The following is a 20,433-nucleotide window of genomic DNA, read 5'->3' on the forward strand; positions in this document are numbered from 1 at the left end:
TCCCCAACTTTTCACCTGGCCAATAGGTGGTGAACAAAAAAATGTTTTAAATCTTTTTTAGAATTATTGCATGTTATCTTCACCTGCAATTGAACTGGGTGATAACCATTTTTCACAAAAAGTGAAAAAGGTTTTATAACATGCAGTTGAATTCCCCTCTATGGGCTTGATACATTATGGATCGGTATTGAGGCTGAGATAGTGATGTTCACTAATCTGCTCTTGCTAAAATTTTAGTATTAAAAGATGCCCACTGATGCATTCACAAATCTGTGTATGCTTTAGCAGATTTGCAATGCATATGCATATGGAGGTGGCTGTTGAATGTACCATGGTCCAGTCTTCCCCATCTGTGAAGAAAGAGAAAAGGTTTTTTTTTGGGGTACTTTACTGTTGAATCATTTTGTCTGGTTCATGCTGAGGGACACTGCGTTCCCTCCCTCACTCAGTCATGCAGTGTTGATCTGGTTTTCTTGCGGTACTGTTTATGTTTCTTACATTTTCACTGAGTTACTGCTTTTCCATTCCGGACACTGTTTAAGTTGTACTGCAGGATTGGGGTTTGCATAGGGGAGAAACTTAGTCTTCTTAAAGTTACTGTACATTTTTAATTTACAGTAAGTGCCAGCTCCTGTGGTCCCCATCGCAAACCCTATGGTCCATTGTCCCCCAGCATGAATCACAGAAAAGCGGTATCCAAAAATCCCCCTTTTTCTTTGAAGCCAGCCATCTCTCCTCACTCTTCGTGTCCACACCCAGCCCCTCTTGTTTGTAAGTTCTCACACGTAGGTCCCTGTTCCCTCTGTATTCTCTGTGTAGTAGTGTATTTAGAGTGCTGCCATAATGTAATTATGTGTATAAGTAAAATTTTGTTCTTGTCTTTACATTTTTGTGGTTATTCACTGCTGCAGGGCCTTTGTGGCAATATATAAATAACAGCTAAATTATATTTTTTTGCTTGAATTATTAATAAAAAAATATTTGTACTACTTGTGAATATGGCTTTAAATGTTTAATGTAAAAAAAATTATTTCATCAAATGATTTTGTTGTCCAGTGAAAGAGCTAGCTGAAGAAAATAAGCAACTTCAACAAGGGATGGGAGAAATTTTACAAGCCATTAAGGACTCTCAGAAAGGAGATGAAGCTACTCTCATTATCCCTAGTCTAGAGCGACTGGTTCATGTGAGTAGCACTTGAAAACACATTAAATAAAGGTGGGACAAAAGCGAGACAAACAGTACTCTATGGAAACACACACATGTAAAAAAACAAAAAAAAACAGTGCATTCTTTTTCCTTTTGTTTTTAAATACTGTTTCTTTTTTCACCCGCCAATATTAATTTTTTAAGATATTCGGTGGGGTTGTATGGGAATACAGAAAGTGAAAGGGGCTACATTAAATCACATAACTGACCATTCGCATAGCAACATTTAAAATAAGTGATAAGACACAATGGGTTGCTAAAGCAAAACCCAGGACAGTTAATGGATATGCATTAAATTACTGAGGCTAATTGAATTACCACCAAAGTGTGCTAAATTCTATCCAATTACAGCTTGCCTAACCAAAAAATAGTTTATGGTTTGTACATTGGTTTTCTCTTGTATGGGAAATAAAAACCATGGAACACATCGCACACAATCACATTTTTGCTGGATGGTACAGAAGAATACCTGTGCCTTGGGATAATGGGTTTGGCAGCTATATCTTGAGCTGAAACTGTTCAATAGATAGCAAACATCTGGCCCATGCAGTAATGACACGCCCTTCTACCATTGAACAATAGGTAACTTGTAGTCCAAAAGCATTTTATCACTGGTTAAAAAAAAAAAAGTTTCTAAATAACTTTTCAGTGGATGATCATCTTCTGCAGTTACCATCAGCAATGACCCATGTAGGTTTAAAAAAAAACGTGTAGAGCAGAAATGTATGTAGACTTTTATTTGCATGAATTCATGGATATTGGTAGAAAAGGGACAACCCCCCCTCTATTTCAGGACAAATCTCACAGCACTTGGCATCCAAATTCATATGTGTGTTTATGAAGATGTAAACATGCTGGTGATCTTTCAGGCTATTGAAGCAAAGAATTCTGGTGGTGTATTTGATGCTGGTTTGCACCTGAAAGCCCAAATTGATCAACTTGCAGGGAGAAATGAGGAGTTAAGGCAAGAGCTTAAAGGATCACGAAAAGAAGCTGCACATTTTTCAAACCTACTGTCAAAAGCAAATGATAAGGTACATAACGGTTTCATGGTAAACAACTGTATTTGAAGTACGAGGCCAATCAAAAGTAGCAAATGAAAATAGTTATTTTTGAATTTGAGCATCTTCGTAGGAGAGTCCATTGCAAATTAAATGCAGTAATATGGCAAATGTTTATTTTTAGGTTTTATGCTGCCTAGTTATTAGCAGGTCTGAGAACTCAAACTACTGTACTGTATGTTTTCTCAGATCTGATCTGCTACTTTCTTCAGTTCCGATCTCACTGACTGATCAGTTATAAAACAGTTGTTATATCAAATCTAGTTACTCCAGTACTGCCATAAATTGAATGTGCAGTTTTGCATAACTTCTTAGGTTTTACATCTTGAAAAGGAAGTTACACTTCTGCGTCAGTCAGAAGGAGCTAACATTGTGTTCAAAGCTGTGAATCTTCCTGAAGGAATGCCTCTCTCCAGCACCAATCTCATCAACTCTCTGAACGAGTATCTCTTGCATCTTCTACAGGTAATCTCTTTAATGCCATATTGTGCACTGAAGCCGTTTGACATTGGAAGTCATACTGCTTCATCTAATGCTGTGTTCCTTTTGGTTATTGGGTTACGAAACAAAGGCTTCAAGTATGTAGTTTGCACATTTTATTCAGTACATACTGTATTGAAACATATATTTTGTTTTGTTGCCCTGTATCAATATTTTGCATCCCACATGTTCGTCAGGAAATTGACTTGAAAGAACAATCTGTGTCGAAGTTAGAGGAAGCACTAGAAGACTACAAGAGAAAATTTGCAGTGATACGGCATCAGCAAGGTCTGATATACAAAGAGTATCAGAGGTAAATCATATATATTTTTATTTTTTGATGTTGTGAGGATAAGTGAGCTTGCTATGGTGAGTGCTGAATTTTCTGTTTGTATATATTTAAGTAGGTGGCCATAGGCTACATGCACCCCACCCTATGAGTGGTGATTGCAGACATTGCACCCCGCTTATGGGGTGACGAGTGCTGTGGTTTTTATATTTGTGTATATATATATGTGTGTGTGTGTGTGTGTGTGTGTATATATATATATATATATATATATATACAGAAAGAGAAAGAGGTGCTTTGTGTGTGTGTGTGTGTGTGTGTGTGTGTGTGTGTATGTATATATATATATATATATATATATATATATATATATATATATATATATATATATATATTTCTGCTGCGGGGTACACTGGGCTCCACAGGGAATTACATTGGGGTGTAGAGAATGATCTTGATCTGAGGCACCAGCAGGCTAAAAGCTTCGACTGTTCCCAGAATGCATAGCGCCGCCTCCTCTATAGACATGCCTCCGTGCACAGGAGCTCAGTTTTGTAGTTGGTGCTATACAGTGCAGGCATACAACAGGAGGGGTGCTGCTCCAGCAGCCCTGAGAAGAGCTTTTAAAGTGAAAAATGAAGACTTCAAGGGCTGCAGCAGAGACACTGTAAGTGTTAGATGTCAGTCAGACATCTCCTGCTGCAGCTCCATCACCCCCCCCCCCCCCCAGCGGCGCTGTACACTCTCGCGCCTTGGTTGCCGGGTACCTACAGCGGAGGCTCCGGTCTCTCTCAAGTTAGTCACACACACCACTGCTGCTCTCCAAGATCGCTTAAAATCGCGATCCCGCGCGGCCGGTGGGAGGCGGGCCGCGCGCGCTGGCGTGGACACTGTGGTAGTACAGGGACCCCACTAGACCACCAGGGCAAGGGCACAGTTCGGTTTTGATAAAAAAAAACCCGTTTATTAATAGCCCACAGTACCCGGTGGTGAAGTCCAGCAGGGGGATAAGGCTTTGACCTGTAGCCCCTCCCCCAGCTCCAGGGCGCCATTTAGAGTAAATGTTCCCGCCCTGGAGCTGCATATCTCTCTCTGCCTCACTCCTTGTCAGCGTTTGGGAGCCATTAGGACAAGCTGAGCTTATCCTTGGACTGTTTGGGCAAATCCTCCTCTGTAAAGCCGCCTGCATGTCAACGCTGTGCATTTTACAGGACACTTAAGTATTCTGCATGTCTGCTGACAGTGTTCGTTAAGGAAGAGTGTGTTTAGTCAGGGTTATATAGTACAAGTACCCTATGATATACATCCAGTCTTTACTGTGCATTGTTATATGTATTGAGTGTATAGCTATACTTAGTATTACTCTGTATTGCTGGTCCAGTGCAGTTTTATTGCATGTCATAATTTCTGCATTGTACAATGTGACTTTGTGTGCATATAGATGCTGTGTGACCTCCATTTCGTGTTTCTAACTCAGATTGTTATCCCTATATTCTATAACCTGAGGGGGCTAAGTGCATCAGGTTTATCATTTAATATAGGTATTTCATGAGATATACTCAGTGTGTATTTTTCTCTGTGATTTTTAGTCACCATATACCTCTTGAATTCCCTGTTTGTGCTGTTACATTGCACAGGGGGTTCTTGTCAGGTATTGTGCTGCTGATATTGTTCTGTGTTGCCTTGCATTGAGCTTTCGAATATGTCAGCTACAAAGGGCAATGGTGCTGGGGCTGATCCCACATTATGTGGTAGTGACGCTGCAGACACATTTGAGGAAAATATTGCAGCTGAGGGTTCAGGCTCGGGGGGTCCTTGCCCCCCAGTGGGATCGTAGCAATGGGGGTTCAAAATGACCCACCTTGGGCTACCTTCTCCACGCTATTGAATACACTGGTAACAAGACTAACGCCCCCTATGGGACCCCCTGTGACGGTACAACCACTTATGGTTCCCGCGGTTAACCTGCCATGGCCAGATCAACGGTCTGCTCAGTTACAGCAATTGAACCAATCACGGACTACTCAGAAGTCTAACCCTCGCCTGCCTAATACCAAGGGGTCCTCTAAGAGGGCCATTACTTCCTCACAGTTCCAGACACTTCGTCTGATGAAGATGGCGTACATACTGACCTCTCAGACACTGACCCAGCTGCTTCTGATGGGAAATCCTGTTTCGCAGGTGGATGTTCCTGACTTGTTGGAGGCTATCAGGCTCATTCTTCAAATTACCGGTGACCCGTAGCCTAAAGCAGCCCCTAAGAAACCGAACAGATTTAAACATCAGAAGGTGATTAAACAAGTTTTACCTCATTCCGATCATTTAGTTGACATACGTCAGAAGTCCTGGGAAAATCCAGGAAAGAAATTGACACCTCACAAGAAGATGCTGGCTCGCTATCCCCTCGCTGCGGAGCTAAATAAAAATTGGGAGACACCCCCGTCAGTGGATTCGAAGGTGGCATGGCTGGTGGTATCCTCAGCTCTGCCAGTAATTACTGTCACGTCTCTGAAAGAACTGACGGATAAGCGTGTGGAGGGTTGTTTAAAGGCGATTTACACCCTAGCGGGTGCTGCGCATAGGCCCACCATTGCAGCGACATGGGCTGCAGAGACGATTGAAGCGTGGGCTCAGGGGTTGGAAGTTGACATGTCTTCCAATGCTTCTGATCATGCTCGACAATGCTTATCATATATTGTTACAGCTTCTCATTACATTAAAGAGGCAGCTTCTGATGTCAGTATTCTGGCAGCCAAGGCTTCTACTACGTCCATACTGGCTCGCCGGATTCTATGGTAGTGGTCCTGGTCCGTGGATCTGGACTCTAAGAATACCCTGAAGGTACTCCCTTTTAAAGAAGACATCCTTTTCGGAGAAGACCTTAACAAGGTTGTGGCTGACTTAGCTTCTGCTAAAACAGCTTGCCTACCTGGTGCTGCTCCGTCGGTACCGAAGGCTAAGAGTACTTCCTTTCACTCCTTTTGTCCTTCAGGGAAAGCAAAGGGTCAGGCGTACCCGAAACAGGCTCCGCACTTCCATACCCAATAAACCCAAACGGGCCTGTGCTGCCCGTCAGCCTGCTTCCAAGACTAACAAGCCTGCTGCATGACGGGGCGGGCCTCACTCTGGGGGATCCCAGGGTGCGGGGCCGACTTCTAGGGTATACCCTGGACTGGATGAAGACCACTTCCGATGCCTGGGTACGGGTAGTCGTCACTTGAGGTTACGCCATATCCTTCAAAAATCGTCCCCCTCATCGATTTTGCCTGACAGACGTCCCTTCGGATCAAGTGAAGGCAAAAACTCTTCATTGGTGGTACAGTCCCTCTTGGACACAGGAGTGGTAGTACAGGTGCCTCTGGCTCAGAGAGGCAAGGGGTACTATTCACCGCTGTTCCTAGTCCCGAAACCGAATGGGTCCTTCCGGCCCATTCTCAACCTCAAATCCTTGAACAAATTTGTGAGGGTCTCCAAGTTTCATATGGAAACTCTTCGCTGTATTACATAGTAACATAGTATCTAAGGTTGAAAAAAGACAATTGTCCATCGGGTTCAACCTATTTGTGGGCTCCTATGCACAATTATTTTGTATAAAATTTTGACTGAAGTTGCTGACTGCCGTTCCGATTAACCCCTCTTTTTTATAATAACCATAGTGCGTGACTATGCCCCGTAACCTTGGATATCCTTATCCATTAGGAATTTATCTAACCCATTCTTAAAGGTGTTGACTGAGTTGGCCACTACAACTCCCTCAGGCAGGGAATTCCAAACACGTATCGTCCTTACCGTAAAAAAGCCTTTACGCCGTATTGTGTGGAATCTCCTCTAACCTGAGCGAGTGTCCACGAGTTCTCTGTGTTGATCTAACCAAAAACAGGTCCTGCGCAAGATCTGTATATTGTCCCCTTATATATTTGTAAATGTTGATCATGTCCCCTCTTAATCTCCTCTTTTCCAGTGTAAACATGCCTAGTCTTGCAAGCCTTTCCTCGTATTCCAGCGTCTCCATACCCTTAATTAGTTTGGTCGCCCGCCTTTGAACCTTTTCTAGCTCCAGGATATCCTTTTTGTAGTAAGGTGCCCAGAATTGTACACAGTATTCAAGGTGTGGCCTCACAAGTGATTTATATAACGGGAGTATAATACTCTCGTCCCTAGCATCAATTCCCCGTTTTATGCATGCTAATATCTTATTAGCCTTCTTTGCTGCAGTCCTACTTTGGGTACTACTGCTTAGTTTGCTATCTATGAGGACACCTAAGTCCTTTTCCAGTACAGAATCCCCTAATTTTACCCCATTTAGTAGGTAGGTGTTATTTTTGTTCTTGTTACCACAGTGCATTACCTTACACTTGTCTGTATTGAAGCACATTCTCCATTTCGCTGCCCAAGCTTCTAATTTAACTAAGTCATTCTGAAGCGACTCAGCATCCCCCTCTGCATTTATAACTTTACATAATTTGGTATCATCTGTAAAAATTGACACCATGCTCTGTAGACCTTCTGTTAGGTCGTTAATGAAAATATTGAACAATAGCGGTCCTGATACTGAGCCTTGCGGCACACCACTTAGCACTTCAGTCCAGGTTGAAAAAGATCAATTAACCACAACGCGCTGCTCCCTATTATCTAACCAGTTTTTGACCCAAGTGCATATTGTGCTTCCTAGCCCTGATTCTTGTAGCTTGTAGATAAGTCTCATGTGTGGTACAGTATCGAACACTTTGGCAAAATCTAAAAAGATTACATCCACCTCTTTACCCTGATCTAGGTTTGCGCTTACTGTTTCATAAAAGCCAAGTAAGTTGGTTTGACAGGATCTGTCCTTCATAAACCCATGTTGATTCCTTTTAATGAACTTATTGACTTCAAGGAACTTCTGAATACTATCTCTTAGAATACCTTCCAATACTTTCCCCACTATAGATGTAAGACTAACTGGTCTATAATTACCTGGTTCAGCTTTACTTCCCTTTTTGAATATAGGCACTACTTCCGCTATACGCCAGTCTTTGGGAACCATACCTGATATTACTGAATCCTTAAAGATCAAAAATAGCGGTTTTGCAAGTTCAGAATGAAGCTCCATTAGAACCTTTGGGTGAATACCATCGGGACCTGGTGACTTATTAATCTTTAAATGTTTTAATCGGTCACAGACTACTTCCTCGCTTAAATAAGTGCCTATCAGTGGGATATTCTCCTTATTGAGATTATATGTTAGTCCCTGAATTGGGTCCTCTCTAGTAAATACTGTTGAAAAAAACTCATGTAGTGTGTCCGCTATGTCATTATCATTTTTGCTTAAGACTCCCAACTTGTCTTTTAAAGGGCGTATACTCTCCTTCTTTAATCTCTTGCTATTAATGTATTTAAAAAAAAATTTGGGATTCACTTTGCTTTCCTTTGCTACTAGTTTTTCAGTTTCTACTTTAGCCGCTCTTATTTCCTTTTTGCTATTTTGTTACATTCCTTATAGTGCTGAAATGACTCTGCTTCCCCGTCAGATTTGTATTTTTTAAATGCTCGCCTTTTCTTGCCCATAAATTCCTTAATCTTTTTGTTAAGCCACATCGGTTTATGATTTTTATTCCTTTTTTTGCTGCTCATAGGAATAAATTTGAGTGTATTTTTAGCTAGCAGGAATTTTAGTACCTCCCGTTTCTCCATAGTATTTTTTCCTAAAAACAAACCTTCCCATTCAATATCTCTGAAAAATACCCTCATCTTTTCAAAATTTGCTTTGCTAAAGTTTAGAGTCCTAGTTGAGCCAGTATAGGGCTGTTTATGGAAACTGATATTGAATGTGACCATATTGTGGTTGCTGTTTCCTATGGGTTCACCTACTATAATACCTGATACCAAATCCCCATTGTTTGTTAATACCAGGTCTAAGAATGCATTGTACCTAGTTGGTTCCTCAATTAGTTGAACTAAGTAGTTATCATTTAGTGTGTTTAAAAACATATTGCCCCTAGAAGTATCACATGAATCGTTTTTCCAGTTTATCTCTGGATAGTTAAAATCTCCCATCACTACTATGTCTCCTACTCCTGCTGCTCTTTCAATTTTGTTCTGGCCTTGGAACCTGGGGACTATATGGTCTCCCTGGACATATAGGATGCCTACCTGCATATTCTCCTTACAATGTCGCATCAGCAATACCTGAGGTTTGCGGTTGGCAACCTCCATTACCAATTTTGGGCGTTACCTTTTGGTTTGACCACGGCTCCACGAGTCTTCACCAAGGTCATGGCGGTAATGACGGCTGTACTCTGCCGTCAAGGGGTCAAGATCCTACCGTATCTGGACGACTTGTTGATCCTGGCAAATTCCCCAGAAATTCTCCTACGCCATCTGGATCTGACTATCCAGTTTCTGCAAGCCCACGGGTGGCTCATCAACTGAAAAAATCTTCGCTGGTCCCTGCTCAGAGCATGGTGCACCTGGGGGTGTTGTTGGACACTCACAACCAGCGGTTGTTCTTGTCTCAGAAGAAAGTCCTGAAGCTTCAGGACAGGATTCAATGCTTTCTATCTCGTCCGCAAGTGTCGATACATTCGGCAATGCAAGTGCTAGGTCTCATGGTGTCTGCTTTCGTTATGGTGGAGTACGCTCCGTTCCATTCCCGCCCTCTGCAGAAGTTGATTCTTGCAAGGTGGGACGGCCTGCCTCACCGGATCAGGTCGCAAATGATCTCCTTGTCTTTGGAGATCCGTCTGTCACTGAGCTGGTGGCTTCAGGACCAACAATTGAGCAGGGGTCGTCCCTTCTGGATCTCCAGCTGGGTCCTTCTGACGACGGACGCCAGTCTGAGAGGTTGGGGCACGGTGTTGGAGCAACACTCCCTTCAGGGTCGGTGGACCAAGGAGGAGTCTCTCGTCCCGATAAACATTCTGGAATTGCGGGCGGTGTTCAACTCATTGAACTTGGCGCAGCATTTAATACAGAACAGACCTGTTCAAGTACAGTCGGACAACACCACAGTGGCATACATCAATCATCAAGGCGGCACTCGAAGCCACATGACAATGAGGGAAGTATCACGGATTCTTCAGTGGGTGGAAAGCCATCTGCCAGTCATATCGGCAGTATTCATTCCGGGTGTCCTCAACTGGGAAGCGGACTTTCTCAGTCGTCAGGACGTACACGCCGGAGAGTGGAGCCTCCATCCAGATGTGTTTCAACTCCTCGTGGACAGGTGGGGCTTTCCAGATGCGGACCTGATGGTGTCTCGACACATTCACAAGGTTCTGGACTTTGGAGCTAGGACAAGGGATCCTCGGGCAGTATTCGTGGACGCTCTGGCAATTCCATGGAACTTTTGGCTGCCGTTCGTGTTCCCTCTGGTGTCACTCCTGCCCAAAGTAATAAGAAAAAATCAATCAAGAAGGATGAATCCTAATTCTGATCGCTCCCTCGTGTCCCAGACAGCATTGGTTCTCAGACCTTCAGGGTCTCTCGATAGAGCGTCCTCTTCTACTTCCACAGCGCCCAGATCTCCTCTTTCAGGGCCTTTGTGTATATCAGGATTTAGCCCGGTTGGCTTTGACGTCGTGGCTCTTGAAGCTTCCATCTTGAGGGCCAAAGGATTTTCTGAGGTGGTCCTTCAAACCATGTTGAAGGCCCGTAAGCCGGCTTCTGCTCGGATTTACCATAGGGTCTGGAATGCTTACTTTATTTGGTGCGCATCTAACAATCATGATGTTTACAAGTTTAGTATGGCCAAACTTTTGGCCTTCCTACAACAGGGCCTGGACTTGGGCCTTCACTCAGGGTGTGTTGCGGATTCAACCTCCTTATGTCCCGCCGGTGGCTCCTTGGGACTTGTCGGTGGTTCTGGAGGCGTTGCAAGGGTCTCTATTTGAGCCTCTTGAATCTGCAGACCTTAAGTGGCTTTCTCTTAAGGTAGTGTTTCTGCTGGCTATTTCCTCTGCTAGACGGGTGGCGGATTTGGGTGCCTTGTCTTGTAGGTCACCATATCTGATTTTTCACCGTGATTGGGCGGTTCTTAGAACACGTCCCGGGTATTTACCTAAGGTGCTATCTTCTCCCCACCTTAATCAGGAGATTGTGGTTCCGGCCTTTGCCTCTCCTGAGTTTTCTTCCAAGAGCAGTCTGTGGATGTTGTACGGACTCTACGTATCTATGTGAAGAGGACTGCTTCCCTTCGGAAGTTGGATTCTCTCTTTGTACTGTTTGGTTTTCACAAGCGTGGCTGGCCTGCTCACAAGCAGACCCTGGCCAGATGGATTAGAATGGTGATTGCACATACTTATGTACAGTCTGGTCTTCCAGCCCCTGCTAACATAAAGGCCCATTCTACTCGGTCTTCTTGGGCGGCCCGCCGTGGTGCAAGGCGGCTACGTGGTTCTCAGTGAACACGTTCATAAGGTTCTATGCCTTCGATAATTCAGCCTCCCAGGATACTTTCTTTGGACGCTGGGTTCTTGCGCCCGCAACAGTGCGTCCCCTCCCATAAGGAATCGCTTTAGGACATCCCCAGTGTCATTCCCTGTGGAGCCCAATGTACCCCGCAGCAGAAAACGAGATTTATGGTAAGAACTTACCGTTGTTAAATCTCTTTCTGCAAGGTACACTGGGCTCCACAGAGCGCCCACCCTGACACATTTAGCTTCTTTGGGTTGGTATGGCATTAGCTTCTGACACTTTCTCCTGTCGTGAGAGTGTGGGATATGTGGCTACTAACCGTTGTCGTCTCTTTTACCTGCTACTGCATTGGACTGGTTAACAAAAACTGAGCTCCTGTGCACAGAGGCGGGACTATAGAAGAGGCGGTGCTATGCATTCTTGGAACAGTCAAAGCTTTTAGCTTGTTGGTGCCTCTGATCAAGATCCTACTCTACACCCCAATGTCATTCCCTGTGGAGCACAGTGTACCTCGCAGATAGAGATTTAGCAAAGGTAAGTTCTTACCATACATCTCGTTTTATGTATGTATGTATGTGTGTGTGTGTATGTATGTATGTATGTATGTATGTATATATATATATATATATATATATATATATATATATATAGAGATATATAGAGATATATATATAGAGATATATAGAGATATATATATAGAGATATATATATAGAGATATATTATACACACATATATATATATATATATATATATAATAATTTATGTGTGTGTGTATATGTATATATAAATATATATATATATATATATATATATAGATATGTGTGTTGAGTATTCCTTATCCGAAAAGCTTGGGACCAGAGGTATTTTGGATATGGTATTTTTCCGTTTTTTGGAATAATTGCATAACATTATGAGATATCATGGTGATGGGACCTAAATCTAAGCACAGAATGCATTCATGTTACATATACACTTTATGCACACATCCTGAAGGTAATTTTAGCCAATATTTTTTTATAACTTTGTGCGTTAAACAAAGTGTGTCTACATTCACACAAATCATTTATGTTTCATATACACCTTATACACACAGCCTGAAGGTCATTTAATCCAATATTTTTAATAACTGTGTGTACTAAACAAAATTTGTGTACATTGAGCCATCAGAAAACAAAGGTTTCACTATCTCACTCAAAAAAGTCCGTATTTTGGAATATTCCGTATTTCGAATATTTGGATATGGGATACTCAACCTGTATGTATGTATGTATGTATGTGTGTGTGTGTGTATGTATGTATATATATATATATATATATATATATATATATATATATATATATATAAAATAATATAGCTAACCCTGCTCCTTACCTCTGTGGTGCGTTTGCAGCCACTAGATGGCATCCGACGGAGCAATTCAAGATGCACACATACCTACACACACACCCTTCAGCATGACAGAGCCCCGGCTCCCAGCAGCTCAGTCATTTTGATAGTTTGGTAACTTTTTAAAAATCAAATATATAATTAAGACCTACAATAGATTTAAAAAATAAAAAACAAGTAGAAGTAGATTGTGTTGTTTGGCTTCCACCACATAATATGTTAGAAATATTTATTTAATCAAAGAAGTTCTTTTTATAACTTTTTTTTTTAAATAAGCTTTTGGGAGATGTGACCTTTTTTGGCAGTATGTTCCCTATAATAAGAATATTATATAAAGCTTGCTCCCTTATAGTAATTGTCTTGTGTTAATGTAGTGAAAGAGAATCCTGGCAGCTGGAAGTACAGAAGTTCAAAGAAGAAAATTCCAAACTGACAAGTCAGAAGGAACAGGATGCAGTACAAGTAAAAGAGTATATGGTAGGATACAGTTCTATTCACAGCCATAATGAAATACTGTGCCTGATCTACACATCGGTTTATGAAGTGTGAATTAGACATTCTTTACAAGTTAATATTGTTTTTGCTTCTTTAAAATTGCATCGTTCTGTTGGACCTGCTTCAACCGGCACATTTTTAAAAAGTGAAATTAAAATCTATGCTTATTTATAAAGACGGTTCCACACCAGAAATATGGCAGAACTGGATGATGGTTGTTGTTGAATTGGCGAGTGGATGAAGGTGTTATGTTACGTTTAAGAGACTGAGATATTTAAAGTTAAAAATAAATTATTAGAATTTAAGATTTGGACATGGGGCCTAATTCAGAGTTGATCGCAGTAGCAAATTTGTTAGCAGTTGGGCAAAACCATGTGCACCGCATGGGGGCAAATATAACATGTGCAGAGAGAGTTAGATTTGGGTGGGGTGTGTTCAAGCTGAAATCTAAATTGCAGTGTAAAAATAAAGCAGCCAGTATTTACCCTGCACAGAAACAATATAACCCACCCAAATCTAACTCTCTCTGCACATGTTATATCTGCCACACCTGCAGTGCACATGTTTTTGCCCAACTGCTAATGAATTTGCTGCTACAATTAACTCTGAATTACCCCCATAGTACTTTAATCACAGAGAGGGCCCTAGCAAAATTGGTGACCTAGGCAAGATTTTAGCTGGTGCGCCCCCCTCCCCCACGTGAGACCCTGAAAAGGGGTGTGATCTTGCATAGTGTGTACTATGTGTAATTGGTAAGCTAGTGCTTGCCAGGGCTGGTTCTATATTAAACATCTGTGCAGCATCCAACCAGTCATGTGGAGAGTGGCCGACATTAGGGTGTGTATGTGCACACAAAGCACCCCCCTTGCGTATGCCCCTCCCGCCTTAGCAGTGCTATGAGCCCCCACTCCCAATGTATCTCCCCCTTCCCCTCATATCAGTGTCATTGGATCCCTTAGACCCCTCTTTCCATGTGTCTCTGCCTTCTGCCCTCCCAACCTAATAACAGTATTATCAGCTTACACCCCCCCATGTCTCCCCCACCCCTCAACAGTGTCATATCCCCATGTGCCCGCACTTTCCACAGGTCTCTCCCCATAACTGTGGGGGGTCCTGAGTAGTTATATAATTCCAGAAAGCCCAAACCATGGTAATATTAAAAGAAATATGGAGTTCCACATTAATATACGTTTGGACTGCAGTCCAAAATGTTTTACCACTGGGCACGCCCATAGACAATGAATAATATCGGCATCAGGGGAGTTACATTTAAAACATAGGGAATTATCAGATACTCCCGTGAGACACCAGAGTCTGGGGGTGTAATATGCTCTATGGCGTATTTTAAAGTGCATCTCTGCATAGGACGACAAAACCAATTGTTTATTGAGCACACCACACCACCGAATCACTGTTGGGAGATCAGTGTCTGGGAAGGTGTCTGACCATTAGACCATCCCAGTTGTGAGCTTAGATAGATCCAACATCCGCCTAGTGTGAGAATAAATTAAAGAAGTATTATAGCGGGCTCCTGGGCACTGCCGTACCAGGTCGTCTAGGGGAAAAGTGAGATCAGAGGAGCGCAGCCGTGATAGTTTGCTAGTAACAAAACTTCGATCTTGAAAATAGGCAGTGTTACAATTTCTTAACCTTACTCTCACTACAGAATTTATTAGAAACACTAAAGATGGAGCCAGATGACATGAAAAAGCTGCTTGCCGAAAACTCCAGAAAAATGACTGTACTGCGAGTTAATGAGAAGTCACTAACTAGGAGATACACAACATTGCTGGAAATGGAACAACATTTGCGTAAAGAAAATGACAAACTGAAGAATGAAATTTCTGACATGGAGACTGCTGTAGGAGAAAGGATTGGATATCTGCAGAGATACAAGGTAATGTGTAATCTTTTAACAAAAAAAAGTTGTACAACAGTAAAAGTTATCTTTTGGCATTTTGCTTTATGTGTAATGTAAATACCTACTTTTTGCCATATTTGTCTGTCTGCACCTTATGTGTTATGTGTTTTCTGATGTGCTCATTAGCACAAATGATTTTTTGTTACATGTACACCAAATTCGGATGGCTTTATGAAGATCTCCTTTTTCATCATTCACTTTTGTGTTTTTGTTTTACTTACAGTTAGATACCAAAACAAACCGTATACATGTTCCATATTCTGTTTTTATTATGTAGTTATAGCTTATATCACAAGCTACAGCACAGAAATGAGAACATGTGTTATATTAGTGGTAACTGATTGCAGAGCGTGGTGGCTTTTGTAAGCGGCCGTTCGTACCTAAATTTAAAACCACGCTAATGTTATGTGAGTGGTGTTTACACTTGATATTAGTGCCACATTAATTTTCGAGTCCAGGTTTGCCAAGAAGATACCACTTCGATAAGAAGAAACATTAGCTTTATTGATTGTACCTAAAGATGAAATTACGTTTTCAATTGAAGCAAGATTTGATAAGAAACAAAATATGTATTTGTGAATTGTATAGTAAATATGGAGGAACCAATTATCCCAACATCACAATAGTCACTTACATAATATAAATGGATTGAAAAAAGAGCAGTCATTTATCCATATTGTCCCAAATATGTTTTTATGTTTAATTGTAAAAGCTGTAGCATAGCTAACCATATAAATTATAATTTCTGCTGCGGGGTACACTGGGCTCCACAAGGATAGACATTGCAGTGTAGCGTAGGATCTAGATCCGAGGCACCAACAGGCTCAAAGCTTTGACTGTTCCCAGAATGCACAGCGCCGCCTCCACTATAACCCCGCCTCCCTGCACAGGAGCTCCGTTTTGTAGTTGGTGCCGCAGATAGCAGGCACATAACAGAGGGGCTGCTCCAGGCAGCCCTAAGAAGAGCCTTTTTGAAGAAAAAAGTGAAGACTACAAGGGCAGCAGCGGTGGTAAATGTCAGGAGACATTCACTGCTGCAGCTCCAGCTCTCCCCAGCGGCGCTGTACACTCCCGAGCCCTGGTTGCCGGGTACCTACAGCGGAGGCTCCGGTTTTCTTCACAGTCAGGTACACACGACGGGGGCTCTCCGGGATCGTGTGTCCGCGCTTCGGGAGGTGGTGCGTGTGTTCCGCTTGCGGGACCCGGTCTTTATAGCGATCCGGCGCGGTCAGTGGGAGGCGGGTTGCGCGCGCTGGCGGTGGATGCTGTGGCAGTACAGGCGATCCCACTAGATGACCAGGGCATGGGTGCAGGTCAGGTTTTCTCTCTAAACCATTTTCAGTAGCCCACAGTACCCGGTGGTTTTGCCAGCAGGTGGATAAGGCTTAGACCTGAAGCCCCTCCCCCAGCCCCAGGGTGCCATTTCCCGCAAATGTTCCCGCCCTGGAGCTGCATATCTGTCTCTCCCTCACTCCCTGTCAGTGTCTGGGCGCCATTATTTCTCAGCTTCACTGTTCCTGGGACTGCTTGGGCAAATCCTCCTGTGTAAAGCCGCCTGGTTGTCAGTGCTGTGACTTTACATTACACTTAGTCGACCTGCCTTTTTAGACAGTGCTAGTTAAGAAAGAGTGAATTTAGTTAGGGTTTTCTAGTACAATTACCCTGTGATATACATCCAGTTCTTACTGTGCAGTGTTATATCTATTGACTACATAGCTATATATAGAAGCTAGTCCAGTGCAGTATTATTGTTAGTAATAACCTCTGCATTGTACAAACTGTGACTATCTGTGTGTGCATTAGCTAGCTGAGTGGTGTCCATTTCGTGTCTTTTACTCAACTTGCTATCCCTATATTCTATAACCTGAGGGGGCTTGGTGCGTCAGGTTTTATATTGATATAGGATTTTCACAAAGATATACTTTGATACATATTTTTCTCTGTGATTTAGTCACCATATCTCTCCTTTATCTCTGCTAGTGCTGACTACACTGCGCAGGGGTTTGGGTAAGAGGTATTGTGCTGCTGCCAATTGTACTGTGTTACCTGATACTGCAAGTTATATCATGTCTGCTTCTGAGGGTAACGGTTCTGGAGCTGAACACACTGCCAGTGTTGCTGAAGCCACAGATCCCTATGAGGAAAATATAGCAGCTGTGGGCTCTGGTTCTGGGGGCTCCTTGCCCCCCAGTGGGACTGTGGCAACAGAGGTACATAATGACCCACCGTGGGCCGCTTTTTCCACCCTTCTACATACGCTCGTTCATAAACTAACGCCCCCTATGGGACCCCCTATGCCGGTACAACCGTATGTGGTTCCTGTAGCTAACCCGCCGTGGGCAGACAATTTATCTGCTCAATTGAAGATGTTGAACCAGTCCCTGACTACTAAAAAGTCTGACCATCGCTCACCTAAGCCCAAGGGGTCCTCTAAGCGAGCTCTTGTCTCCTCACAATCCACTGCTGTCACTGACACCTCGTCTGATGAAGACGACACTTACACTGACCCACAGGTTCTGACTTGCTGATGGGGAGGGTAGTTCACATGTGGATGTTCCTGATCTTTTGGAGGCTGTTAAGTTGATTCTACAGATTACGGATGATCCCGAGCCATCTGTCCCTCCTAAGAAACCAGATAGGTTCAAGCGTCAGAAGATGGTTAAACAAGTTTTACCTCACTCTGACCACCTAGTGGATATACGTCAGGAACCCTCTGAAAACCCGGGTACGAAGTTTGTGCCTCCAAAGAAGATGCTGGCTCACTAGCCCCTCGCACCAGAGCTGTCTAAGAATTGGGAAACGCCTCCTCCAGTGGACTCGGATGGTGGTTTCCTCTGCTCTGCCTGTCACTACCGTCATGTCTCTAAAAGAGCCTATGGATAAACGTGTGGTGGGTTGTCTGAAAGCGATTTGCACCCTCACGGGTGCTGCACAAAGGCCCACTATTGCAGCAACATGGGCTGCAGAGGCTATTGAAGCATGGGCCTTGGAGTTAGAAGCTGAAATCTCTTCTGGCCATGCTACACAATGCTTGTCATATATTGTCACAGCTTCTCGCTATATTAAAGAGGCGGCTTCTGATGCCGGTATCCTAGCAGCCAAGGCCTCTACTACGTCAGTCCTGGCTCGCCGGATATTGTGGCGGAGATCCTGGTCTGTGGATCTGGACTCTAGAAAAACCCTGGAGGTACTCCCTTTCAAGGGAGATATTCTGTTTGGGGAGGACTTAAATAAGATAGTGGCTGACTTGGCTACTGCCAAAACTGCCTGTCTGCCAAGTACCGCTCCTTCTGTGTCGAAGGCTAAAGGTACTTCCTTTCGCCCCTTTCGTCCTTCAGGTAAAGCAAAAGGTCAAGCGTACAACAAGCAGGCCCGCACTTCCAAACCTGGTAAGCCAAAGCCCAAAAGAGCCTGGGCGGCCCGTCAGCCAGCTTCCAAGGCCTATAAGCCTGCCTCCTGATCCCAGGGTGGGGTGCCGGCTTCTAGGGTATACCCAGGAATGGTTGAAGACCACTTCAGATGCCTTGGTACAGGAAGTCGTCACTTGAGGTTACGCCATAGCCTTCAAAAACCGACTCCCTCAACGATTTTGCCGGAAATACGTCCCGTTGGACCAGACAAAGGCAAACACTCTACATTCGGTGGTACAGACCCTCCTGGATACAGGAGTCGTAGTACAGGTGCCTCTTGCGCAGAGGGGCCGGGGGTACTATTCTCTGCTGTTTCTAGTCCCGAAACCGAATGGGTCCTCCCGGCCCATTCTCAACCTCAAGGCATTGAACTGGTTTGTGAAGGTTTCCAAGTTCCGTATGGAAACCCTTCGCTCTATGGGGGTAATTCTGAGTTGATCGCAGCAGGATCTTTGTTAGCAGTTGGGCAAAACCATGTGCACTGCAGGGGAGGCATATATAACATGTGCAGAGAGAGTTAGATTTGGGTGTGGTGTGTTCAATCTGCAATCTAAATTGCAGTGTAAAAATAAAGCAGCCAGTATTTTCCCTGCAGAGAAACAATATAACCCACCCAAATGTAACTCTCTCTGCAAATGTTATATCTGCCTCCCCTGCAGTGCACATGGTTTTGCCCAACTGCTAAAAAATGTCCTGCTGCGATCAACTTGGAATTACCCCCTATAGTTCTGGCCTTGGAACCTGGGGACTACATGGTCTCCCTGGATATACAGGATGCTTACCTGCATATTGCTATAGCAGAGTCACATCAGCAGTACCTGAGGTTTGCTATTGGTAACCTCCATTACCAGTTTCGGCGTTACCTTTTGGTTTAACAACGGCTCCGCGAGTCTTCACCAAAGTCATGGCGGTGATGACGGTGGTACTCCGCCGTCAAGGGGTCAGGATACTGCCATATCTGGACGACTTGTTAATCCTGGCAAATTCCCCAGAACTTCTCCTACGTCATCTAGATATGACGGTCTGGTTTCTACAAGCCCACGGGTGGCTCATCAACTGGAAGAAATCCTCCCTAGTCCCTGCTCAGAGCATGGTGCATCTGGGAGCGTTATTGGACACTCACAACCAGAGGTGGTTGTTGTGTCAGGAGAAAGTCCTGAAGCTTCAGGACAGGATTCGTTGCTTCCTTTCTCATCCGCAAGTGTCGATACATTCGGCGATGCAGGTGCTGGGCCTCTTGGTATCAGCATTCAACATGGTGGAGTATGCTCAATTCCATTCTCGCCCCTTCCAGAGGCTGATTCTAGCCAAGTGGGATGGCCTGCCTCACCGGATCAGGTCTCAAATTATCTCATTAACTCCGGAGGTCCGTCTGTCGCTGCTCTGGTGGCTCCAGGACCAAAAATTGTGCAGGGGCCGTCCGTTCTGGATATCCAACTGGGTCCTGTTGACGACAGATGCCAGTATAAGAGGTTGGGGCACGGTGCTGGAGCAACACTCCCTTCAGGGTCGGTGGACCAAGGAGGAGTCTCTCCTCTCGATCAACATTCTGGAATTGCGGGCGGTCTTCAATGCATTGACCCTAGCCCAGCATTTAATTCAGAACCGTCCTGTTCAAGTACAGTCGGACAACGCCACCACAGTGGCTTAAATAAATCATTAAGGCGGCACTTGAAGCCATCTGGCAGTAAAGGAAGTCTCACGGATTCTACATTGGGCGGAACGCCATCTACCGGCCATATCGGCAATCTTCATTCCGGGAGTCCTGAATTGGGAAGCAGACTTTCT

The 20,433-nt window shown here is 43.8% G+C and overlaps 1 protein-coding gene across 1 annotated transcript in view; it reads left to right on the forward strand.

The window, feature by feature from the left end:
- Positions 1–20,433, forward strand: part of CEP290 (centrosomal protein 290) — a 497,171-nt gene that overhangs the window by 170,711 nt on the left and 306,027 nt on the right. The window contains exons 19-24 of the mRNA XM_063927658.1: positions 1,057–1,184; positions 2,077–2,241; positions 2,584–2,733; positions 2,946–3,061; positions 13,194–13,296; positions 14,981–15,211. Of these exons, the coding sequence (XP_063783728.1) occupies positions 1,057–1,184; positions 2,077–2,241; positions 2,584–2,733; positions 2,946–3,061; positions 13,194–13,296; positions 14,981–15,211 (893 nt within the window). The remainder of the gene's footprint in view (positions 1–1,056; positions 1,185–2,076; positions 2,242–2,583; positions 2,734–2,945; positions 3,062–13,193; positions 13,297–14,980; positions 15,212–20,433) is intronic.

The sequence above is a fragment of the Pseudophryne corroboree genome, chromosome 6 (assembly GCF_028390025.1).
Source record: "Pseudophryne corroboree isolate aPseCor3 chromosome 6, aPseCor3.hap2, whole genome shotgun sequence".
Taxonomy (NCBI): domain Eukaryota; kingdom Metazoa; phylum Chordata; class Amphibia; order Anura; family Myobatrachidae; genus Pseudophryne; species Pseudophryne corroboree.